A 25,391-nucleotide genomic window follows, 5' to 3' on the forward strand; every position below is an offset into this window, starting at 1 on the left:
CCTTTAAAGGTCCCTTTCAACTCTAACCAGGCTGTGAAAGCAGTGGGAGTTTGGGTATGGCTGTAAGCGCTGAACCCTGCACTACAAGACTCTGACTGGGAGAGAGAAACTCCCAGGTGACCCTGAACTGGTTTGAATTCAGCTGCTGCAGCTGGAGGCGTAGCAAGCTGTGGGCCATGATGCGATCCATCCCTTCTCAAGTGTCATCATGGGAGCTGGGAGTCCAGAGAGGTCTCTCTCAACTGGAAAATACCCCAATTTTCAAGCAGAATAAGAAAGAAGAACCTGGTAATTAAAGGCCTGTCAGGCCTCGTTTCACTGCCTGATAGAATTCTAGAGGAGGTTGTTCTGAAAAGCACTTGAGAGACAGTGCAGTCATTGGTCATCGCCTTCAGGGAGCAGAAGTTCTGCTTAACCACTGCCCACACCATTGCTGAGCCAGGCTGGGCTGCTGGTGCCTTTATTGCCCACTTGGGCATCATCTTCAGCTGCTGTTACCCAGCACTCCCAGGTGGTTTTGGCTGGGCACCTTCCCCAAGCCTGGAGCCTTCCTGGGGTTGCTGTGACCCAAGAGCAGGACTCAGTACTTGGCCTTGTTGATCTGGCCTGGCCTGGCCTCTGCAGAGCCTCCTACTCTCCAGCAGATCAACACTGCCACCCATGGGATCACTGATGGTTCTTCAGTTGCCTCACCCAGATCATTAATAAAGACACTGAAGAGAACTGCACTCAGAACTGAGCTGTGGGGAACACCTACTGGAGTTAACTCCATCCCCCACCAATCTTTGGGCCCAGTCATCAGCCAGTTTTTTCCCTCAGGAATCCATCCACCATTCCAAGCCCTGAGCAGCCAGTTCCTCCAGGAGGATACTGTGGGAGACAGGGTCTGGTGAAGATTGCATCCACCAAAAAGCCACCCAGGCACCATCCACCATGCAGTCCTTGGAGAAAACAATCAGCAGCAGAGGTGGTGGGAATACAGAGTTTATTCACAGTACCAGCAAATGGATGAGTTATGAGAATAAAGGGAATCTGTCAACTCTCTGGAGCTGTGAACAGCCACCTGGATTAAGGTCCCAAAGGCAGGAGGAGCTTGGGCAGTTGAGGGAAGCCTCCAGCACCATTGCGGTGCTCACACCACCCATTGCAGTGTCACTCTGCTGAGGTCCTTAGTTCAGCTCCACCACAAACTCAGGACCAAGCCTGAAGCAGAGAGCAAGGGCAAGTTTTCTTGCTCCCCAGAGCTGTAACAGGATCCAGAGACAGACCAGACTGTGAGGACAGGCTGAGCATTTTGCTCTACCTGCAGAAAAGCCCTGGAGGCCTTGTTCCCCAGGTCACATCATGTCCCTACTTCAATGGCAGGAAGCCACATCCCTGCCCTGGCAAGGCTGTCCAGGGAGCTCAGGCACAACACAGCTAGAGGAGGTTGATGTTCCGAGGAAAGGTTACAGCAGGGTCAAGGTCTGACAGATGACAAATAGGGTTCCCAAGCCCCCTCTCCATTTAGAGAAACTCTGCCAGCAGACAAGAAGGATCTTGGCATCTCCCAAAGCTGTGCCAGGGCTCCACAGCCTGCACTGTGCACAAGAGAGGATGAAAGAGCCCATCTGGTCCTTCTTGAGCCCCTGCCCCACCTCACTCTCCCACTTCTGTGCTTTGCCCAGTGCTGCTGTTTCACAAGCATGGCTCAGTCACCATGGAGGGACAGCATGGGACTCACTGCTAGGTCTGTCCAGGAGCCGTGCCCTGGAGGCCTGCAGAGAACCACAGCAGACCTTGAGAAGCTGCTTCCCTGCTCCCAGCAGCCACAGCCAGGAACAAAAGGCAGAAAACAGCACTCGATGAACCTTCCTTCCATGGTCTCACTCAACACAGCTGAAGCCAGTGAGCTTGTGGCAGTGTCCTTCTGCGGAGAGCTTCCTGGGCTAGCTGGGCACTGTGCTCCTGGGCAAGCCTCGCTAGGGCCGAGTAGAGGGGCAGGAGAACCTCCCTTGGCCTCCTCATGCCCCTCAGGGCACCATTGACCTTCTCAGCCTTCAGGACACACTGCTGGCTCTTGGGGAACTTGTCCCCAGCACTTCTGCTCAGAGCTGCTCCCCAGCATCTCCTTCCTCACTTGTGCAGGGGATTTTTGGGGGCTCTCAGTCTCCCTCCAGAGGGGAGATGCTCGAGTCCTGCTTGAGCTGTTGCTTGGTGTCACTTGCAGAGCATCAACTTGGCGCAAGCAGGTTCAGTAAGAAGAGCAAATCTCTTCTGCAGGGGCACCTGAGGGGTTTCAGTGGCTCTTGGGGTGCCAGGCCTGCCACCCTGGGGAGGAATTTGTCTGCGCTGCTCTCCAGCTCCTGAGTCCTCCTGCTTGGGAAGCTGGCAGGAGGGCAGGCAGCTCTCAGCGTCCTGCCTTGTGCAAGGCTGAGGGGACTGGTCGAGGGACAGTGCAGTCTGATGGCAGCAGTCTGGCTGCCTCTGGCACTGCCTGGTGGTCTGCAGCCTTCGACTCCCTCCCTCAGCTCAGCCCCTGGGCCGAGAAGGACCTTGAGCTGCTGGCAGCAGACTCAGGCGCAGTCCCTGCAGGCTGTGCTGAGAAGAGAGAGGCTGCAGCACTGCCCAGAGCCAGGAGCCTGCAGCCCTGCCTCTGTGTGTTGGAGCCCTGCCCGGGTGGGCACAGCTCTGCTGGAGACAGCTCCAGGCCACGCTGCAGCCACTGCTGGAAAGGCTTTGTCCCTGCACAGCATGCACTGGGAGGCTGAGGAGCCTGCACGCAGAGTGTGGCCCTGCAGGACAAACAGCAGCAGCATGAGGCAGGCCCTGGCTCTGCTAAGCCAGCCTGGGCACTGAGGGCCAGGAGGGCAGCCCAGGGGCACCCGAGGGCTGTGCTTCTTACCAGTACTGGAGCCAGCACAGCCTTGGCACTCCCAGCTCTTTGTGCTGCTGATGGTGCTGGAGCAGCTCCTGTGGGTGCCTTTGGCTAGAGCTACCCTTCCTCCTCTGCCTGCTCCCTGCCTGCTGGGCACAGGCACTCGGTGGCATCACAGCACCCGTGCCGTGCCATCAGGCCTTCTAAGTCCTCCAGGGTATCCCACGCTGGTGGTCTGATGGAGAAGGGAAAGTTGCTGAGCCTTTGCTGCCCCAGCTTGGGGCAGGTGCAGGGTGTCTGTCCCTGCCTCCCCCCTGCCCTCTTTCCCACTGCCCCCTGCAGCTGAAGCCAGGGTAAGGGGACGGCAGAGGGCCAGGAGTGCAGAGACAGCCTCTGTCCTGGCACAGCCCTGGCACCCTGCTGTCTTGTGAGCTGCCAAGAAAAGCTACCAACCTAGCGGGGATGTGGATGCCCATCTTTGTCCCTGCACAGCATGTGCTGGAAGGCTGAGGAGCCTGCACGCAGAGCGTGGCCCTGCAGGACAAAGAGCAGCAGCATGAGGGAGGCTCTGGTGCTGCTGAGCCCCTGCCGTGCCCCTGGCCTCAGGCAACAGCTCCTACCTGGATGCAGCTCCTGCAGAACCAGGCATGCTGGCAGGGTGGGCACCCTATGGTCCTAAGGGACCTCCTCTTGCCTACAGGCTCCAGGCAGAGCAGGCACTCGGTGATGGGCTCCGAGTCCCTGCGCACTGCCTGCCGCGGGTGGTGCTGAGAGCAGAATGCCCTGCGGGGAAGAGCAAAGGCATGGGCGAGGTGTGTGGTGCTGTGCCCTGCCCTGCTGCTGAGCAGGTGCCAGGGGAGGAGGAGGGAAGGAGCTGGAGAGCTCCCCCGGCCCTGTCTGTGCCTGTGCCCGGTCGGGGCAGAGTCAGAGCGCCCGGGGGCAGCCTCAGCCCTCCCAGAGGAGCTCTGCCCCCACCTCGTTTCTGCGGCTGGCAGCAGGGGACGGCAGGTGAGGAGCAGCCCCGGGCAGGGGCATCTGCCCTTACCTCTAGCAGCCGGAGCGGTGCGTGAGGCATCGCCGCCGCAGGGCGCAGGGCAGCTGCAGGCTGCGCTCACTGCCGGCTCGCAGCAGGCGCTGGAGCTGCAGGCCGAGCTGCAGCCGGGGCTGCTCCTGCCCCCGCTCTAGCGGCGCCTCCGCGCCCGGCTGTAGGGGCTCTGCTCGGCGCGGCGCTGCAGGCGGGAGCCCACCCGCTGCCAGACGGGCCCGGGGGCAGCCGCTGGGCTGCTGCCCTCGGGCTCTGCGGAGCCCTGCTCAGGCCCCGCTGCTGCCTGCCTGGCACTGGCAGCTGCCGAGAGAAAGAGGAGGGTGAGGGCTGCGGCAGCAGCACAGGCCCCGGCAGTGCCCCGGCAGTGCCTCCTGGAGCAGAGGGGCTCTGCCAAGCCAGCCTGGGCACTCGGGGCCAGGGGGGCAGCCCAGGGGCACCCGAGGGCTGTGCTTCTTACCAGCGCCGGGGCCGGCACAGCCTTGGCACTCCCAGCTAGCTGCGCTGTCGCTGAGGCTGGAGCAGCTCCTGTGGGTGCCTTCGGCTGCACAGGAGCTGCACAGCAGCAGCTGCCAGGGGCTGGGGAAGCAAAGGGGTTGCTGCCTGTGAGGGCACCGTGGCAGCAGCAGGGCACTGCCCAGCAGAGATCTCCGTCGGGGACCTTCTGCTTTCAGCCCTCGGCCAGGCACAGCCCCGAGGGGCAGCTTTGCCAACTCACCCTTCCTCCTCTGCCTGCTCCCTGCCTGCTGGGCACAGGCACTCGGTGGCATCACAGCGCCCGTGCCGTGCCATCAGGCCTTCTAAGTCCTCCAGGGTATCCCACGCTGGTGGTCTGATGGAGAAGGGAAAGTTGCTGAGCCTTTGCTGCCCCAGCATGGGGCAGGTGCAGGGTGTGTGTCCCTGCCTCCCCCCTGCAGCTGAAGCCCAGGCTCAGGGGACAGCGCAGGTCCAGGGACAGCTCCTGTCTTGGCACAGCCCTGGCACCCTGCTGTCTGTGAGCTGCGAGGAAAAGCCACCAACCTAGCGGGGATGCGGATGCCCATGTAGAGCATTTCCGCCTGGAAATCCTCCTTGTCCCTGCACAGCATGCACTGGAATGCTGAGGAGCCTGCACGCAGAGCGTGGCCCTGCAGGACAAACAGCAGCAGCATGAGGGAGGCTCTGGTGCCGCTGAGCCCCTGCCGTGCCCCTGGCGTCAGGCAACAGCTCCTACCTGGATGCAGCTCCTGTGGAACCAGGCATGCTGGCAGGTTGGGCATCCCATGGTCCTGAAGGACTTTCTCCGGCCCACCTCCTCCAGGCACAGCAGGCATTCAGTGCCGGGCTCCGGGTCCCTGCCCATCGCCTGCCGCGGGCGGTGGCGTGAGCAGTATGCCCTGCGGGGAAGAGCAAAGGCATGGGCGAGGTGTGTGGTGCTGTGCCCTGCCCTGCTGCTGAGCAGGTGCCAGGGGAGGAGGAGGGAAGGCGCTGGAGAGCTCCCCCGGCCCTGCCTCTGCCCCTGCCTCTGCCTCTGCCTGTGCCTGGCTTCTGCGGCTGGCAGCAGGGGGCGGCAGGTGAGGAGCAGCCCCGGGCAGGGGCATCTGCCCTCACCTGTAGCTGCCGTAGTACTGCGTGAGGCAGCGCCCCCGCACGGCACAGGGCAGGTGGAACCTCCGCTCACACCTGCGTTCGCGGCAGACGATGGCAGCTCCTCGCCGGCCGCAGACGTGGCATCTCTGCAGAGAGCACAGCAGCCTCCTTCGGCACCTGCTCGGCACCTCCGCTGCCAGCCCCGCGCCCCGTGGCAGGGGGCAGGATGTGCCCCCCGCCGCGGGCACCCCCACAGCTCGGCCTGGCAGATGAGGCTCCTGTGCTGGGGCCTCTGTCTGTGCAGCTGCCGCCAGCAGCACCTCTGCCCCAGGGCTGCTTGCCAGGGCTGGGCTTGCTTTGCCGGGGGCTCGGCTAAGCTGCTGCAAGCCTCCCCCGGCACAAAGCCGCCTGTGCTTGCCAGCTCCTCACCTTCTCTGCCGCCTCCTCGATGACTCTTCGGACATCAGACGGGGAGTAGCTCACCCAGTCTGATGCGGAGGCGACAGGAGAAATGCCACTGGCAAAGAACTGCAGGAGAGAGAGCAGGGAAGGAGCTGCTGAGCAGAGGGCGGCAGGGCCAGGCTGTGGGGAAGCAGGAGGGACCCCCCGGGGCACTCACCACGCAGAAGTTGTGCACGCACATCCCGTCTTGCTCCAGCCTGACCCCATAGATGTCTGGGTCCAGCTGCACCTTACGGCACAGCTGGCAGGCTGCAGGGGCAGAGTGGAAGGCAGTGCGGTGAGCTCCTGCGTGGGGCCGGGGAAAGGCTCCCGAGGGCTGCCCCCAGGCGGCTCTCTGCCGGGCTGCGGGAGGGCAGCTTTGCTCCCACCTGGCTCCACGGGGGCGCTGCCCATCTCGCTGATTCGGCTCGCAGAGCTCTGGAGGTTGTCTCCCACCACGGCGCTGGGGTTCTCCAAAGCTCTCTGATGCTGAGGGAGAAGCAGCACAGGGCTGAGGGAGCAGCAGCACACGGCGGGGCCGCAGCACAGGCCCCCAGCTCCCAGCCCTGCTGCCCACTCCTCCCTCGGCACCCCCACGCCAGCCCCCGGCACTCTGCTGCCCTCTCCTCACCTCGCCAGGTTCAGTGGACCAACGCCCCTAGCCCAGCGCCCCCTTTTATAGGGCAGCTGCCCTGTGCCCACTGTGACATCGGCACCGTTGCCATGCACACAGCCCAGCTCCGGGCACCGACGCCCTTGCCCAGCGCCCCTCAGCTGGTCCTGCATCCAGGAGTGCAAGAGAGAGGACCAAGGGCCCCTGCTGGGCTCAGGTGCCAGGGAAAAGTGGCCATGGCACAGCCCTGTCTGCCCCTGCTGGGCTCAGGTGCCAGGGAAAAGTGGCCATGGCACAGCCCTGCCTGCCCCTGCTGGGCTCAGGTGCCAGGGAAAAGTGGCCATGGTGCAGCCCTGCCTACCACTGCTGGGCTCAGGTGCCAGGGAAAAGTGGCCATGGCACAGCCCTGCCTGCCCCTGCTGGGCTCAGGTGCCAGGGAAAAGTGGCCATGGCACAGCCCTGCCTGCCACTGCTGGGCTCACTCCTTAGTGCAGCACTGCTCAGGTCTCTTCAGCTTTCCCTTCTGGGTCACCTCTGGGCACTGCAGGCCTCTGCCTCTCACACATCAGAGACTCCTGACTGGTTTGGCTTGGCAGGGACCACAGACATTAGCCAGTGCCAACCCCCTGCCATGGGCAGGGACCCCTCTCACCAGCACAGCTTGCTCAAGGCCTTATTCGACCTGGCCTTCAACACTTCTAGGCAGGGGGCATCCACAGCCTCCCTGGGCAACCTGTGCCAGTGTCTCCTCACCCTCACTGCAAAGAGTTTATTCCTTGTTTATTCCTTGTACCCATGCCAGCTCTACCCTTTAGTCTGGGCACTAAATGCATCAATGCATTTCAGGTGGCTCCTGTGGCCTTGCTGTACCTCAGTGTTTAGGATTGCATCTGGCCACACAGAAGCCCTGGGCAGTGCCCTCCTTAGCAGCCCAGCACAGTGTGCCTAGCTCTAACTCCAGCACCTTCCCTTGGGCAACAATTTCCCCCCTTTAAGAATCTGCTGGTTTGGGGCTAATTGGAACATCTTAATAAAAGAAACCTGATTCTTGGCTGTAAAAAAAGAAGAGTGACAAAGTCTGGATCAGCCTTTGGGTTGCTAACAGGGATCAAAAGCCAAAGCACAACCAATTTGTCCCTCTTTGCTCCTAAGCACTGCAGCTCTTTGCTTCTCTCTGCTCTCTTTCACTGCCCTTGGCTGACAGAGAACTGCCTGAGGACTGGAGGAGAGCCAATGTCACTCCAGTCTTCAAAAAGGGCAGGAAAGAGGTTCCAGAGAACTATAGACCAGTCAGCATCACCTCCATCCCTGGAAAAATGATGGAGTGACTCCTTCTGGAGGGCATCTCAAGGCACTTGGAAGAGAAGAAGATTATGAGGAGTTGTCAGCATGGATTTACCAAGGGGAAATGATGCTTGACTAACCTGATAGCATTCTGTGATGACACAACTGAATGGGTAGATGCTGGGAGACCAGTGGACGTAGTCTACCTTGACCTTAGCAAGGCCTTTGACACTGTCTCCCATGACACCCTAGTGAGCAAGCTCAGGAAGTGTGGGGTGGAAGAGCAGGCAGTGAGGTGGATTAGGAGCTGGTTACAAGGTAGAGTTCAAAGAGTGGCGATCAGTGGTGCAAGGTCTAGCTGGAGAGCTGTAACCAGTGGAGTCCCCCAGGGATCAGTGCTGGGTCTGGTGCTGGAACAGGCTCCCCAGAGAGGCTGTGGAGTCTCCTTCTCTGGAGACTTTCAAGGCCTGTCTGGATGTGTACCTGTGTGACCTGAGCTAGATTTTATGGTCCTGCTCTGGCAGGGGACTTGGACTCGATGGTCTCTTTGGGTCCCTTCTAACCCCTGACACCCTGTGAAAGCTGGTGAAGGGATCGGAGAGCAGGTCTGGTGAGGAGCAGCTGAGACAGCTGGGTTTGTTTAGCCCGAAGAGGAGGAGGCTGAGGGAAGACCTTACTGGTCTCTACAGCTCCTTGAAAGCAGGTTGGAGTGAGGCTGGTGTTGGCCTCTTCTCCCGAGTAACTACTGACAGGACAAGAGGAAATGGCCTCAATTTGCACCAGGGAAAGTTTAGATTGGACATTAGGAAGAACTTCTTTACTGAAAGAGTGGTCAGGCACTGGAATAGGCTGTCCCAGGGAGTCTCCATCCCTGGAAGTGTTAAGAAAACATGTAGGAGTGACAATGTGGGACATGGTTTAGGGGCCATGGTAATGTTACATTGATGGTCGGACTTGATAACCTTGGAGGTCTTTTCCAGCCATAACAATCCAGCGATTCTCAGTTAAGAATTCTTGGGAACATATGGAATCAGGCAATAAGATAAACGTTCACTTTGACAACCTTTCTGTTGCTAAACCTTCCTGCCTCCTGTAATTAATGAGCACAAGCTTTCCAATGTGATGTAATTAAAAGCGGAGAAAACTTAGATCTGATGTGCCGTTCGTTCCAAGCTAAGGCAGGGGAAGGCGATCTGCTAACGACCCATCAGGGCGCCGTGGCAGGTAGTGCCCAGGCTGAGGGGAGCCAAAGCAACGCCCTGGCAGGAGCTTTGGAGCCACCTGCGGGCTGGACTCTTCTCCCCAGGGAGAAGCAACAAGTGACCGGAAAGAAAACGGCCTGAAATCGGCCCAGAAGAGGGTTAGGGTATCAGAACAAACTTCTTCCCTGAAAGGCTCCTCAGACACTGGAGCAGGCTGCCCAAGGGGGGGCCTGCCCCGGAGGCGTTTCAAAGCCGCAGAGCTGTGGCGCTGAGGGCCGCGGAGCAGCCCCAGCCGTGGCGCAGCTGAAGAATGGTCGCACTCAATGCTCTCAGAGGGCTGCTCCAACCCAGACGCCTCCATGGTTCTATGGGGCGAGCGCAGCAAACCGCAGTGGCCCCGGCGCCTCCGGTTGCTGCTTTCCGCTCCACGTAGCGGAGCTCCGGCCACGGCGGGTCCCGGCTGCAGGACCGGGCGGCGGCTGCCTCCCTGTGCTGCTCGGCGGCGCACACGAGCAAGCCCTGCGCAGCGGCGGGAGAACGGCGCTGGCTGCGGCGCGGGCTAACGCCTGGGCAGTACATGCGCAGCGGCGGGAGAACGGCGCTGGTTGAGGCCTGGGCAGTACATGCGCAGCTGCGGGAGAACGGCGCTGGCTGAGGCCTGGGCAGTACATGCGCAGCTGCGGGAGAACGGCGCTGGCTGAGGCCTGGGCAGTACATGCGCAGCTGCGGGATAACGGCGCTGACTGAGGCCTGGGCAGTACATGAGCAGCGGCGGGAGAACGGCGCTGGCTGCGGCGCGGGCTAAGCCCGGGGCAGTACATGCGCAGCGGCAGGATAACGGCGCTGGCTGAGGCCTGGGCAGTACATGAGCAGCGGCGGGAGAACGGCGCTGGCTGCGGCCTGGGCAGTACATGCGCAGCGGCGGGATAACGGCGCTGGCTGAAGCACGGGCTAACGCCTGGGCAGTACATGCGCAGCGGCGGGATAACGGCGCTGGCTGAAGCACGGGCTAAGCCCGGGGCAGTACATGCGCAGCGGCGGGATAACGGCGCTGGCTGAAGCACGGGCTAACGCCTGGGCAGTACATGCGCAGCGGCGGGATAACGGCGCTGGCTGAAGCACGGGCTAAGCCCGGGGCAGTACATGCGCAGCGGCGGGAGAACGGCGCTGGCTGAAGCACGGGCTAAGCCCGGGGCAGTACATGCGCAGCGGCAGGATAACGGCGCTGGCTGCGGCGCAGGCTGCCGCCTGGGCGGTACATGCGCAGCGATATGCCGCTTGCCCACCAGAGGGCACTCGAGAGACGCGTGTGCGCTGCCCGAGCAGCAGGCACTAACCGCTCCGATCGCAGCGCTTGGAGCGCGCAGAGGCTGTGCAGGTTATTCACTCACAAAACGTTATCTCCACATTTCCGGGGCTGTATTATCGTCCCAGACAGTAGCCACAACACTTGGAGGGGTTCTGTCAGGGATTAATTTGGGCTTTCCTCAGGGCTCTAGCAGGATGCTGGTGGCGGGGGAAGGGGTCGGACAGTCTCTGACCTGATCTACACAACTAACCGGATGTGTTAGTTACCATCAGCCAACCCTTGCACTAGCCCGGGTTACTCAAGGCTTTGTCCAGCCTGGCCTTGGACACCTCCAGGGGGGTGCTCACTCCGCCTGGATTGGTGCTTGGGATTGCCCTGACCCAGGTGCAGGAAGCTTGCCTTTGGCCGTGCTGAACTTCCTGAGGCTGGCTTGGGAAGTGGCTGTGCAGTGTCTTGCTGGGACAGACTCTGCTGTGGAGGAGTGGCAGAGGCTGTGGGTGGTTGCCACAGCTGCTGGCTTTCAGCAGACACCTCACAGCGGTTCGCATTGGCAGGAAGGACGAGCGAGAGCCCCGCGGCGCAGGGAGGGCTGAAGAGACTGCACAGGAGAAAGAGGCACCAGGCTGCGGCTGGCAGTGGTGAGTGGAGCTGGATCACCCTCTCCAGGTGACGCCCTGAGCATCAGCCAGGTCCCATCAGCTCTGCGAGTCTCCCAGGGGCCACCAACTGCAAAAGGGCTTCCATTTTCTGCCTTGAGCTGCAGCATCCAGGCAAAAAGGAGCTTTCTCGGGGGTGGGGAAGAGGTACTGCATCCTTCTGCTGTGATAAGGAAGCCCTCTCTGCTCTCCTGCTCCCACACAGACCTGGAGAAGGCAGCACAAAGCAGAGGTAAAGTGGAGACTGTGGATGCCCCTCTGGAGGAGTCCAAGGCCAGGCTGGGCAAAGTCTTGAGTAACTTAGTCTAGTGTAAGTGGTCCCTGCCCATGGCAGGGGGTTTAGAACTAGATGATGTAGAAGATCCCTTCCAGTCCAGACCATTCTGGTTGGGGCTCTGGAAAAAAACCAGCCCCAGGCCTGCTTGGGTGAGATTTGGTGTTGGGGGTCAGACTGTAACTGACATCAATCTCAAATCCAGACCAAAAGCAGGAAGGCCATGTGTGAGCCCAACTAACTGAGTTGCCTGCACATGGGAAGGCTTCTTGCTGGCTCTGCTGCAGCAGAGTTCACTGCTTTGATTCATGAAGGTCAGTGCCTGGTGTGGAGTCTCTGTGCCCTGCTCCGTCAGGTGGAGCGCTGGAGAGGATGGCTTGGGAAATGCTGTGTGCAGCTCACAGACCTCCAGAACGGGATCCTGAGGGGGCACCTGGCAGCAGAAATAAAGAGCAGCACCCAGGGCTTGTTGGTAAAGGAGCTGGAGCTCTGCTGGAGGAAACCCAGCGTGCCAGGAAGTGGTGGGAAGGTCTGGCGGGGTCGGTTTCCCTCTGTTCACACGTGGTGGGCAGCGGGAGCAGCAGTGAGGAGAGTGCTGTGCTGCTGGGGTCTGAGCTGCACCAAGGCTGCCCCCAGGGAGGTGGTGGAGTCGCCGTCCCTGGAGGTGTTCAAGAAAAGCCTGGCTGAGGCACTTAGTGCCATGGTCTGGTTGATTGGACAGGGCTGGATGCTAGGTTGGACTGGCTGAGCTTGGAGGTCTCTTCCAACCTGGTTGATTCTGTGATGCTGTGATTCTAAGACACAGCAGCTCAAAGTGAGGAGCTCTGAGGAGCCCACTGCATGGCCAAAGCCCATGGCAATGGGGTGGGGAGAAGGCAGCAGCCAGGCTGGGGGGCTCTGTGTGTTTGGGGGCTGGGGCTGTGCCGCAGCCAGCAGCCCTCTGCTCTGCCAGGTGCCTGCTTGGTGCTGCAGTGCTTAGTTCAGGTGAAAGCTTTCGCTGCCCCTAAATGCCACAGGTCAGCCTGTTTTCTGGTGTTGTCCCTGTGTGTGTGGCCAAGGCCATCCAGGAGCTCTTGCCTAGCACTTTGGTGCCTGTCTATATTAGACACCCTTCGCCCTTGTCCCCAGCCCACTACAGCAGGTCCTGTCCCCTGGAAAGCCCTGCCTGATGGTGTCAGATCCCTGACACCATCTGTAGATCTGCCCATGAGCTCCTGCTAGCTGTGGTGGCAACCACAGACTTCTGACTGCTGAGCATTGCAGCCCAACGTAGCCACCCCAGCGAGGGCTTCTCCAGGCCATGTGAGAAACCACCTGGGCAGGTGGGGATGGGCTGGTGCCTTGTTGCCCAGAACCTCCTTGACACAGTCTGCTCAGGCGGACATGCTGGGAAGAGGTCTGGATGAGAGGTGCAGCCAGTGGGGTCTGTGAGTGGCTCAGCTCTGGGAGATACTGTGTCTGGTCCTGCATGCTGGACACCACCTGGACTGCTGCTGGTGGATGAGCCCCTGCAGCCTCTGGAGAGGAAAATAAACCTCAGCATGGGTGTCCTGGCAGGAGAATGAACACAAGAGTCTGCAGAGGAGATGTTCCAGGCACCTTAACCTTGCACCATGGACCTAACTGTGCAGCAGAGACTCAACAAGTTTCCCTGGTCAAGCCAGAAATGTGCTTCCTGCCTGGAAGAGGTTGGATTTGACCAGAGAAAGTAAGTGTGACCTGAACCTGCTGCTGAGGCTGCACCAAAGCCCTCACGGTACTCACATCCCACTCAGGAGTGGGGCTGGGCAAAGGCTGCCTGTGGGCAGGGACCTCCTTGCAGTGTCTCTGACCAGCGTGCCTGGGGTGGTCGCAGGGGTCTAGAGCATCCTGGAGGCCAGGTGGAGGTGAGGAAAGGACACTGGGCCAGGACACAGGCCAGGACATGGTGTTTGCTGCCACGGGGCTGAGCTCTTATCTGGATATGGCCAGCTCCTGGAGATAACTGTGTCTAGTGGAGAGGCCAAGCACAGTGCCAGCTGCTAAGGCAGGTGAAGTTGGCAGCACCCTCAGGTGTGGCAGCACCTCCAGCTCTGCTCAAACAACAACTGGGCTTGTTCAGCATGGCAGCAGCTGAGGGGGGTGGCAGGCAGATGCTGCTGCTCTGGGGGAGGATCCACCAGTGCTGCCAGAAGTGGAGCATCTGCAGAGCTCTGCAACAGGATGTGGTGGTGGCCACACTCAGCAGGCCCTGGGGGAGGCTCCGGACGGTGCCAAGGTGGCTTCGAAACCGAAACGGGACCTTAGCTGCTCTGCCCTACAGCCTCCTCACACCACAGAGAAGGAAAACGCTCGGGTGGGTCACGATGCTGCTGTCTCTCTGGTGGCAGTGGTGGCACTCAGGTGCTCACCACATGGCCCACAGATGGCACAAGGGCAACCGCTCTGCCTAGGGAAGGCTCTGCTGTTGCTGCTGAAGGCACCAAGTTTGTGGCAATTGAGGTCTGGGCAAAAATGCTGCAGCTTGAGGGTCTCAGCTCTGCTCCTGCCAGGTCCACATCACCACGGTCTCACCCTAGCCAGGAGCTGGCCAACGGTCCCTTGGCTCAACCACAGGTGGCACTACGTTAGCTCAAGGTGGGCTCCCTCCCATATTGCTCCTGATGCTTTTCCTCTCTTACCAGGAACATGGATGAAGGCTGAGGAGCCTCAGATGGTTCTGTGAGGTGGCCAGGAGGACACAGGGTGGTCCATGGGAAGGCTGTGGTGCTGCCAGCAGAGTGCTCCTCACCTAGGGATCACCCATGTCACAGGGAGCCTCTGATGGAAGGTGAGTGGTGGCTGGGCAGCTGGAGATCCTCATCTGGGTGGAGTTTCAGATTCAGAAATGGGACAAGGTGGGGCATGAGAGCTGACAGCTGCCTGTCTCTGAAGAGAAAAGATCTTTTCTCTCTGCATGGGCTTGGTTTCCAGGAGATGTCATCAGTGATTGTGCTCTTCAGTTTCTCTGACTCCAGTTTAATAGCTGCTGCCTTCACCAAGCAGCTCCTAACAAAGCAGCCTGGCCCCGCCTTGGGATGGCTTCATCTCATGGAGGACTTTGGCAGGTGGCTCTGGAGGGCTCTAGTTTGTCCCCTGTCACCTTCAGAGTCAGATGGGGTGCTGCACTGCTGCCTTTTGCTTTCACCCCTGAGCAGTGTGCCCAGGGCTAGTTCCAAACCCAGCTCTCCTGCGCTGCTCTCCTGCAGAGGCTTGGGTCGATCGCTACTGCAAGCCACTGGTGAGGTCCATCTCACCTCAGTTCCTGGAAGAGATCATCTGCTGCCTGCAGAGGCTGGGCCCCCGCACAGCAGAGGAGGCTGGCCGAGCACAGGAGGCGAGCTCCCTGCCCAGGCAGGTCTGGGTGGTGGGGGACATCCTGTCTGGCAAGGGCAGCTACTCCTCCCAGGCTCTGCAGACCTTCATTGAGACCACCAATTCCCAGCTTTTCCTTCCCATCACTGTCTGTGGTAGGCAGCTCCTTTCAGACACAGTGAGGGGGGTCAGCACACACACCTTGGCTGGGGGTGTTGCTGGAGCGCCTCAAGATATGCATAGAGCTGGGCAGCCTTGGCAGCAACAAGGAGAGTGCCTGTGCCAGTGATGGTTCCACCTCATGGTCTCTGCTGAGGAAGGACACAGCTTCTGCCAGGTTAGAGGCGCCTCCCTCCAGACCCTTTGGCACACCTCTGTTGGCAGCCCGAGGAGTCTTTAATGCCCTCAACATCCAGGTCACACCAGTCACTCCCAGCACTTGGGCTGGCAACAGTGGGATGGCAGGAGGCCAACTGGGCATCTCTGACCCCTTCCACTGGTGGCTGCCCCAGTTTTAGGCTCTCCTTGCAAGCTTCCTGCCAGGAGAAATTCCTCTGTTTTCACTCCTGGGTGGAAGGCTCCAACCTTGGCTTGCGTCTGCTCTGAATCTCTTGCAGCACCATGCCCAGCCTCTGCTGGAGGGTTTAAATACCTGAGCCAGGTGAGTAGGACAGGGCCAGAGATGGCCACCACGTTCAGCCAAGAGGCCAGCTCATCAGACAAGTCCATGGTGACAAAGCAGGACTGAGGTGAAGCCAGGATGTCAATCCAGAGGTCAGGATCAGGTCTAGCCAGGGCAGCCAGGTTCAGATACAGTTTAGTGGTCACCAGGCAAGCGCAGAGTGATGAGATGCAAGATCAAGGTCCAGGTCAGCAAGGCCCATAGCAGGCACAGTGGCAATGGCACCATGGACAAGTGCTCCTACAACACAGCTTAGGCAAGGGGCTGAAGGGCCCAAGCTGAGCTTAAATAGGCTCCTGGACCAGTGAGTGAGGCTGGTCCATTGAAACCTGTTGGTGCCCTTCAGGCTCTGGCACATCCCTTCTTGCCCAGATGTGAGGGCTCTGCGGTGTTTCCCCTCTCCTTGGGGGTGGTAGAAAAGTGAAGCAGCTTCTCTCATTTAATCTGTGGTCACCATCCTCTTCCTCACCTCTCCGTTTCATTTCACTCTGTGCAGAACCCATGGTGCAGAAGCACCTGGAGAGCCTCCAAAGCTTCTATGGGAAAGGCCTGGAGACAGATCATCTGCAGCGGCTCACCAGCCTGCTGCTGGTGGAAGGCTTGACGGATATCCAGCAGAAGGAACACGACATCCTGCAGCTTGAGGCCACGAAAGGCCTGCAAAATGGATCTAAGAGCATCCCTCTGGAGAAGCTCTTCCTGCCTCTCTCCAAGGTCAGCATCCCACCTCGGATCTCTGTCACCATCGGAGTGGCTGGGATTGGCAAAAGCACTCTGGTGAAGCTCTTTGTCCACAGCTGGGCAAAGGGGGAGATCAGCAAGGACATCGCCTTTGTGCTGCCCCTCACCTTCCGGGAGCTGAACACCCACGAGAAGCTGTCTGCTGAGCGGCTGCTCTGCTTGGCCTCCCCCCACGCCGCCGAGCACGGCTGCAGCTCAGCTGGGGCTGCCAGGACCCTGCTGATCCTCGACGGCCTGGACGAGTTCAAGACTCCTTTGGATTTTTCCAACGCTGTGGTATGCACCGACCCCAAAAAGGAGCTCCAAGTGGACAACCTCATCACCAACATTATACGTGGCAACCTGCTGCAGGAGGCCTCTGTCTGGGTGACGTCGCGGCCGGCGGCGGCCGGCCAGATCCCGGGTGGGCTCGTGGACCGCATGACAGAAATCCGAGGCTTCAGAGCGGCCGAGATGAAGGACTTCCTGGAGCAGATGTTCCCCGAGAGCAGGGACGTGTCCAGCCGAGTCCTCTGGCACATCAGGGCCAACAGGTCCTTGCACGCCCTGTGCACCGTGCCCGGCTTTTGCCGCATTTCTGGCTCCTCCATCGGTTATTACCTAAAGATCAGCGCCCACCGCCCCCAGGAGACGGCCACCGGCCCCAGAACCCTCTCAGAACTCTACTCCTATTACTTTAAAATGGCCCTGAGCGGCGACTGGCCCGAGAAGCCTCGCGAACCGCTGAGGATTGAGCAGGCAGTGAGCAGCAGCAGGAAGGTGGTGGGCAGCCTGGGCAGGCTGGCCTTCTGCGGGCTGCTCAGGAGGAAGCACGTCTTCTACGAGCAGGACATGAAGGCCTGCGGCGTGGAGCTGTGGGTGCTGCAGAGCAGCCTGTGCGGCAGACTGCTGCTCAGGGACGAGGCGCAGTCCTTCACCGCCTACTGCTTCTCCCACTCAACGCTGCAGGAGTTCCTGGCAGCCCTCTACTACTACACGGCTGCCAAGCGGGCGCTGTTTGACCTCTTCACCGAGAGCAGCGTGTCCTGGCCCAAGCTGGGCTTCCTCAGCCACTTCAGGAGCGCTGTCCAGAGGGCTCTGCAGGCGGAGGACAGGCACCTGGACATCTTCGTGCGCTTTCTCTCCGGGCTCCTCTCGCCGCAGGTGAACAAGCTGCTCTCCGGGTGGCTGGTGGCAAAGGATGAGCACAACAGCTTCAGGAGCCAGGCCATCAGCTTCCTGCAGGGCTGCCTGAACACCAACTATGCCATCTCCTCGCGGGTGGTGAACACCATGCACTGCCTCCACGAAATCCAGCACACAGAGATCGCCAAGACCGTGGAGGAGGCCATGAAGAACGAGAGCTTGGCTGGGATGCTCACCCCCGTGAACTGCTCTGCCCTGGCTTACCTCCTGCAGGTCTCTGATGTCTGCATGGAGGAGACCAACCTCTCCAACTGCCTCACCTACAACGTCTGTAAAAGCCTGCTCTCCCAGCTCCTCTTCTGCCATAGCCTCAGGTGAGTTCTGGTTGGAATGCCCTGGGAGAAGCCACCAGGAGTGCTGGGCTGTGACTCAGAGTCTTGGGTGCTGATAGGAGACATTGGCCCACCAGTGTTGTCCGCCACAGAGAGCTGCCTTGGAGATGGCACGGGGTCAGTTTTGCTCCCGTGCTTGTGTTCTCACACCTGCAGCGGGCAGATGTCATGGCAGAGTAGTCATTTCTCCACATTGCTCTCCAAATGCTTGCCTCTGCTCTTTCCCTCTCTCTTCTCAAGGCTGGACAACAACCAGTTTAAGGACAACGTGATGGAGCTGCTGGGCAGCATGCTGAGTGTGAAGGACTGCCGGATACAGAAGCTCAGGTAGGACCTGCCCCGGGGCAGACAGACTGCTCCTGGGGATGCTGAGCATAGCTGGGAGCACTTCAAAACCAGCATGACAAGGACAGCCCCACACGACCTTCTTCACCCAAGCATGGAGACCTTACCCTGTGTCATGGTGGTGGCTGGGCAGGCTGTCTTAGCCTTCCTGGGACCACTGCCTGCTCTGTGTTCCTAAATATCTGTATGGGAATCCTTGGGTTATCCCAACAAACTGCTTCCCAAGCTCACAGCTCTTGGCTGGACACCTGAGGTTCTGCACAGAGCATGTAGAAAAGTGGAACAGAGCCACAAAGTTGTTTGGATTGGCAAAGTCCAGTCCAACCAGCCTCCAACTCTGCCAAGGCTGGAGCTAAGCCAGGGCCCTCAGCACCGCAGCTCTGCCTCTGAAGCAGCTCCAGGGATGGGGACTTAGTCACCTCTCTGGGCAGCCTGGGCAAGGCTTTGAGAACTCTTCTAGAGGAGTTTCTTCTAATGTCCAACCTAAACCTCCCCTGGGGCAACTTGAGGACATTTCCTCTTGTCCTGTCACTTGTTCCTAGGGAGCAGAGCCTGACCCCCAGCTGGCTGCAGCCTCCTCTCAGGGAGCTGTAGAGAGCAATGAGCTCTGCCCTCAGCCTCCTCTTCTCCAGGCTGCACACCCCCAGCTCCCTCAGCTGCTCCTTATCTATTCTCCAGGTCTTATGGAGAGGAGAGGTCCTGTGCAAGGAGATGCCTTGCCCCAAACAGATATGTCCCCATTTTCTCTACCTCCTTCACAACTGCTCAGGGAGGTCCCCATGCTGCCACCTGAGCTCTTTTCCATGACACAAATGAGATTTAAGCCTAGAAACCCTCCCACCCTGTCCTTGCAGCCCACCCCGGGAGAGCCAGACCTCAGAGATCCAACATTTTTCATGGCTCCTCTGTGAACCAAATGCTCCCCATGGCTTTCTCCTGCTCACCTATCCCAGCAGTGTCCTGGGACACAGCAGGGGCTGTGAGAGCCTCTTTTCTCCCCTGGAAAACTCCCAAACCTTCCCTTTCCCTGCAGCTTGGCGGAAAATCAGATTGGCAACAAGGGAGCCAAGGCCTTGGCCAGGTCCCTGATGGTGAACAGGAGCCTGATGGTGCTGGAGTAAGTGTCCCCCTCCTGCCACGAGTGTTCCTCACTGGGAACCTTTCCCATGCCTGACCGAGCTGGGGAGGCTCTTCAGCCCCCACAGGTGGGCCCAGGAGGCGATCTTGAGCTGCTGGCCTGTTATCCCACCTCAGCAGTGCCTGAGCCTATGCCACATGGAGGCACTTGGGTGCCCCTGGGCATGTGCCCATGGCTTTGCTAACCTCAGCTTCCCTGCCTGCCTCACCCCAGCCTGAGGAGCAACTGTGTCGGCCCCGCCGGAGCCAGAGCCCTGGCTGATGCGCTGAAGAAGAACCAAGTCCTGCTCTCCCTAAAGTAAGTCAACCTCTGCAGCACCTCTGGCAGCAGGGCAGGCCCCCTCCAGCCCTCTCCTGTCCCACTGAGGTGTTCTCCACCTCGAAGGCCAGGTGGTGCCGACACCATGGACAAGGCTGTGCTGGGCAGAGAGCACAAGAACGAGCATCAGGGACACAGGGACCTTGGAAGCCCTGGGATAGAGATGTTGGGACCCTTCTGCCTCCCAACTTCAGTGGGTCCAGGCTGAGGGTGAGGTCCAGGTCCACCTCTCAGATAGGAGCTCACAGGGTGCTGCTGAAAAAAGTGGCATCTCCTATGGGACAGGAGGGAGAGCCCCAGGCAGGGGTATTTGAGAGCCAAAATCTCACACCAGATATGGGGAAAAGGAGACACGAAGGTGACCCCCACCCTTCACGGTCCTTTACCCTGCTGCAGAAGCAGCCCTGCACAGCTTCACTTCTCTCTCCTTGCAGCCTGCAGCACAATGCCATCAGTGAGGATGGTGCCAGCTTCCTGGCCGAGGCCCTGTTGACCAATCATAGGCTGATGACCTTGCAGTGAGTGACCAGGACCCACTGTCCCCCATCCCAGGCACCCAGCAGACTGAGGTGTCACTGAGGGGGAGGTGGCAGCTGCCCCCACGGCTGCCTGTTCTCACCTTTGCAGCCTGCAGAAGAATGCCATTGGAGCCCACGGTGCCAGGAAGGTGGCCGAGGCACTGAAGCAGAACTGCAGCCTGAAGGAGCTGATGTAAGAGCAGCACAGGGAGGAAGGACCCTGGCACCGTGCCAGGTGCTCTGCCATCTCTGGGCAGGAGGGGTAGTCAGGGAGTTGGACCACACCACACAGGCAGGATAGACTGTGCCAGCTTTGCCCAGGGGCTGGCAGGGGTGGAGTGGGACAAGGACTGCAGCGCTCCTCTCAGAGCAACCCTATGGAGGTGCTCTCCTGGATACTGTCCATGTCTCCAGGGATGGAGGGAGCCAGGTAGAGAAGCAAGAAGCCAAGTCTTTCTCCAGCAGAGGCAAGCAGCAGGTCTCCAAGGTCTGTGTACACCTCAAAAGCTGCCTCTCCTCCTCCTGTCTCTCAGACTCTCCAGCAACTCGGTGGGAGACAGTGGCTCGGTTGCCTTGGCTGAAGCTCTGAAGGTGAACCACACTCTGCAAAGCCTTGAGTAAGTTCCTCCTCCACACCTGGCCTCCTGCTTCCCCAAGAGAGCCCAGCCCAGCCTTCTGACTCCAGGAGCACCTCCCGCCCCTCAGAGAGCCCCTCATACCACCTGGTATGGACACAGGGCTGAAGGTGCTCTATGTAGGCTGGCCCAGCAAGCAGCAGCTCAGGCCAAAGCCAGCAGCAGGCAGGGTGAGCACTGCAGCAGTCAAGTCTCAGCCCAGGTGGTGATTTTGGTTCTATCTGGAATGCCAGCCCTGGCCCAGCCTCACACCTTCCTGTTTGTCTCAGTCTGCAGAGCAACTCCATCAGCAGCACCGGGGTCGGCGCCCTGACAGCAGCTCTCTGCTCCAACAAGGGACTCACCAGCCTCAAGTGAGCCATGGCCCTGTGGCACCCGGAGGTGCTGCAGGGACATGGGGTGTGAGGACCTCTCCTTGTGCCTGGCTGATTCCACATGTGCTCTGGGATGCTGCTCTGGCTGCAAGCATCCCCTCTGCATGGCTGCCTTCCTCCCCTGGCACAGTACCTGTCCAGCCATGCCTCACAAGGAAGTGAGGGCAGCAGAGGTAGAAAGATAGGAAAAAGTCCTGCTGAGTTGTCAGTGTCCACAGCTGCAGGGTGCACAGGGAATGGAGGTGCAGATGCTGATGGCTGTGGAGATGTTGGAACAGAGCCAGAGGAGGACACAACAATGATTAGAGGGTGGAAGCTCTGCTGTCAGGCCAGGCTGGGAAAATTGGGCTTGTTCAGCCCGGAGAGGAGAAGGCTCCAGGGAGACCTTCTGGTGGCCTTGCAGTGCTTCAAGGGGCCAGAAGAGTTTTGAAGAGGGCCTGTGGTGGCAGGCCAAGGGGGGATGGTTTGAGCTGCAAGAGGGAGATTGAGAGTGGGGAGAAGGGAGAAAGGTTTGGCACTGAGGGTGGGGAGAGCCTGTCCCAGGCTGCCCAGAGAGGTGGGAGCTGCCCCATGGCTGGCAGCACTGCAGGTCAGGCTGTGTGGGGCTGTGAGCAGCCTGCTCTGGGTGGGGATGTCCCTGCTGAGTGCAGGAGTTGGTCTGGATGAGCTCGGAAGCTTCCTGCCCAGCCCTGGCCACAATTCTATGGCAGCAGGTGGTCTCAGCCTCAGAGTGGGTGCTGCAGGAGGCTTTGGGGAAGCAGCTGCTGCCTTGGCTGCTCCTCCCCAACCCTGTGTCTCTGCCCAGCCTGCGAGAGAACTCCATCAGCAAGGAGGGAGGCCCTGCCATCGCCCACGCCCTGCGGACCAACAGCACCCTTAGGAAGCTGGAGTAAGTCCCACGTGCCCCAGGAGGGCACCCACGAGGTGTCACTGGAGTTGTCTCAAACTCTGTGTTCGTGACTTGTGTCCTTTGTCCCCTGCCTCCAGCTTGGCAGCCAACCTGCTGTGTGACGAGGGTGGCAAGGCCATCGGTCTGGCCATGGCAGAGAACCGGGCGCTCACCTCCCTCCAGTGAGTTTTCTCCTTGGGCCCAGTTTGGTTTGAAGCCCCTCATGTGGGCATGGGGCAGGGACATTGCTCCTGGGCCCCAGCCCCTCCAGGCTCTGAGAGTGGCTTCCACAGGTCGTCCTGTGCCATCCAGGATGGATGCACATGGGTCACCTCCCAGTCTCCACCGTGCTGGAGGGGAGCAGTGGGGTGCTGAGCCTGCAGGCATCTGGTCCTTGCAGCCCTGAACTTCACCTTCTGTCCTCTCCTGCCTGCAGCTTGCAGTGGAACTTCATCCAGGCCAGCGCTGCCACAGCCCTGGCACAAGCACTACAGTCCAACGCCAGCCTGGCCAGACTTGAGTAAGTGGGGTGGGGGTGGACAGGTCCTGGGCAGCATCTTCCTCCTGCTCTCTCTGCCTGCTGCCTCCTGCACGCACTCCTGGTCACGCTGTGTGCCCAGCCCAGGGTCCTGCCTGGGGCTGCTTATCTCCATGGGGGCCCGAGGGCTGGGCCATGTGGGCAGGGCTGGCATGCTGTGCCCTCTGCTGGCTGCCCCTCTCAGTGCCTCTGGGTGCCAGGGCAGTGGGCAGAGGCAGCACTCGTGTGCCTTAGCTTGCAGGAGAACGCCATCGGTGACCAGGGCACGGCCGCCCTCGCTGCTGCGCTGGAGGTCAACACCAGCCTGGCACAGCTCCAGTGAGTGTCCAGCCCTGCAGCCACAGCCTGCCTAATTAGCTTGGCTAATTAGCACCCCACGGCCACCTCACCACACCACGGCTTTGTTCTTGTGCAGCCTGCAGGTGGCTTCAGTTGGTGCAGCTGGTGCCCAAGCCCTGGCAAAAGCCTTAATGGTCAACAAGAGCCTGCAGATCCTGGAGTAAGTGCTTGGCAAGGCCACTAAGCCCCCATGGCTGTGACACTGCTGCCTGGGGGGGGCCTGAGCCCTTGAGCCTGAGCTCAGAGCTGCTCTCCCCTCACACTGTGTCCCACCAGCCTTGGCTCGCCTGCTCCTTGACTCGCTGGTGTGGGGCCACCATGCTCACCTCCTGGCACCCGTGGGGAGCCCAGGGCTGTCTCACCTTCCTCACCACCTGCCTTTCTTCGCAGCTTGAGAGGAAACAACATCGGTGTGGCAGGGGCCAAGGCCTTGGCCCATGCACTGAAGGCCAACCGCAGCCTGCGCCACCTCGAGTGAGTGTCCTGCCCCTGGGGACAGCCTGGCCAGGGGCAACACCGAGGGGACAGCCAGGCCAGCAGCTCTCACTGGGGCAAACCCCTGAGCTGGTGTCTTTGCCAGTGCCCACATTCCCTCCTGAGGGCCACATCTCCCTGGCTGACTCCTTCTGCCTCCTGCAGCCTGCAAGAGAACTCCCTGGGCATGGATGGAGCCATCTTCATCGCCACCGCGCTGAGGGGCAACCACAGCCTCACCTATGTGAAGTAAGTGGCTGCTGTGCTGCGTGCCAAGGGGAGACCCTGGGAACCATCAGGGAACCTTCCTCACCACTGCCACTGCCTGTCCCTTGCTGCCCCTGTGCTCCTCCTGGCATGGCAGCCACCACCCCCACACAGCTCCAGACCCTGCAGCTCCTCCCTGGGGAGGTGAACCTCCTCCAAAGCCATGTGTCTGTGGTGGCAGGCCAAGGAGGATGGTTTGAACTGCAAGAGGGAGATTGAGAGTAGGGAGAAAGGTTTGGCACTGAGGGTGGGGAGAGCCTGTCCCAGGCTGCCCAGAGAGGTGGGAGGGGAGCTGCCCCATGGCTGGCAGCACTGCAGGTCAGGTTGTGTGGGGCTGTGAGCAGCCTGCTCTGGTTGAGGCTGTCCCTGCTGAGTACAGGGGAGTTGCCCTGGATGGCTTTTAAGGTTCCATCCAACCCAACCCAGTCCAAACTTCCATGACTTTACTGTCCAAGCCCCCACAGGGATGGGCTGGCACATCCACCTGCCCAGGGGCTTTCTCCATGTCCTCACCTGGCTGCCTTCTCAAACCCAGAGTCTTCTGTGACCGGGCTGCCAGCAAGAGCTCCTGGATGGGGTGGGAGGGTACAGATGCTGCTGGGTGCCAGTACAAAGCTGGAGTACCCCCAAAGGATCCTGCTCTGAGCTGCTCTGTGCTCCCAGCCTGCAGGGGAACCGCATTGGGCAGGCTGGAGCCAAGACGATCTCGGATGCCATCCGCACCAACGCCCCCGACTGCGTGGTGGACGTGTGAGAGCCCTGGCCACAGCCAGGAGGTGGCCTCCTGGGTCACTTTGGCCAGGGCACCTCTGCAGGGAGCTGCTGGGCCCTCTGCCCACCAGGGAGGAGAGCTGCAGCAAGGGCAGCTTCTGGGCTCCTTGGCACAAGCCCGGCAGGATCCGAGCCCTGTATCTGTGGTGAGGAGGGTCAGGCCCGGTGTTGGAAGCTGAGGATGTGCACCCAGGTCCCTGCTCATCCAGGCACTGAGGAGCTTCAGGGAGTGGCTGAAATGGTGAATGGAGGGAGTAGGGGACAGATCCCACATGCCAGCCCTTGTTCTGGTGGCAGTGCCCCTCCGGTGATCTCCGCAGTGTTCCTGCAGCGCTCCCAGCCTGCCCCAGGCCGGGCACAGCCTGAACACCCTGCAGCTCCCCTCTGCCCCCAGCCTGAGCTGCTGGGCAGAAGACTGCAGCAGCTCAGCTGGGCTCCAGGGCTCTGCTCCCAGCAGGGCTACCAGCAGCCTCACCTCACCTGGCTGCACACAGCAGCCCTACAGGCCCCCTTGAAATCCCAGAGAGAGCAGAGGCTCACGGGAGAGCAGTGCTTTGGGGCTGGGTGCTTCAGAGCAGGGTCCTGGGCTGCAGCTACCACTTTGGGAATGAGTTGGTGCTGGTCAGACCTGCCTGAAGACTTTAGAACCAGCTAGAAAGGCCTTGGAAATAAAGAGGCCTCAGGGCAGAGGGAGGAGACCCGAGGTGGTGAATGGCAGTGGAACAGCACCAGATGAGGATGGGCTGTGCTCTTTTAGTAGGTCACCTTCTGGGCAGGTGGCTTCTGCAAACAGAGGTTGTAGGTGGCAGAGCCCCAGGGACTCTCCAGAAGGTGCCAGCTTTTCAGGTGGACCAGGAACTAAAAATGCACCCCTCAGAGCCCCTTCCAGCCACTGCCCCATCTCCCCACTCCAGCAAAGCCCATGCTGAGATCTGCTGCTGGTCTGAGGGCAGGGAGGGCTTGCTGCAGGGACCTCTGTGGGCTGCTCTTGGAGAACCAGGAGGCTGAGCTGTGTGATGGGTGGGAAATAAACTGGCTCCTGGCTGAGCAGAGGCCTTGTGCTGCCTTCTTTTCTTGGCTGGGGCCCATTACATTGTGGCATCATTTGGGGTGCACTGTCCTCTGCTGCCATGCTGCAGACCCCACAGCCTGTACTGGGCTCAGGGGCTGGCCACACTGTTCCACAGGCTTCAGTGATCCAGAGGGACTAGAGTCCTCCCTCTGCCCCAGCTGCTGCAGGGATGACTGAGGCTGAGCTCCAGCTC

The 25,391-nt window shown here is 60.2% G+C and overlaps 1 protein-coding gene across 1 annotated transcript; it reads left to right on the plus strand.

Annotated features, from left to right (window-relative positions):
- The first annotated feature begins 10,808 nt into the window (after nucleotides 1-10,808).
- NLRC3 (NLR family CARD domain containing 3) lies at nucleotides 10,809-25,173 on the plus strand. The gene is made up of 18 exons (XM_064153191.1): nucleotides 10,809-10,955; nucleotides 13,911-14,056; nucleotides 15,759-17,502; nucleotides 17,761-17,847; nucleotides 18,899-18,982; nucleotides 19,217-19,300; nucleotides 19,756-19,839; nucleotides 19,949-20,032; nucleotides 20,373-20,456; nucleotides 20,744-20,827; nucleotides 21,654-21,737; nucleotides 21,836-21,919; nucleotides 22,174-22,257; nucleotides 22,510-22,593; nucleotides 22,691-22,774; nucleotides 23,005-23,088; nucleotides 23,254-23,337; nucleotides 24,019-25,173. The coding sequence occupies exons 2-18, from the start codon at nucleotides 14,050-14,052 to the stop codon at nucleotides 24,107-24,109; spliced, it is 3,021 nt and encodes a 1,006-aa protein (XP_064009261.1). The 5' UTR covers nucleotides 10,809-10,955; nucleotides 13,911-14,049; the 3' UTR covers nucleotides 24,110-25,173.
- Nucleotides 25,174-25,391: the final 218 nt, after the last annotated feature.

Source organism: Pogoniulus pusillus, chromosome 13 (genome assembly GCF_015220805.1).
Source record: "Pogoniulus pusillus isolate bPogPus1 chromosome 13, bPogPus1.pri, whole genome shotgun sequence".
Lineage (NCBI taxonomy): Eukaryota > Metazoa > Chordata > Aves > Piciformes > Lybiidae > Pogoniulus > Pogoniulus pusillus.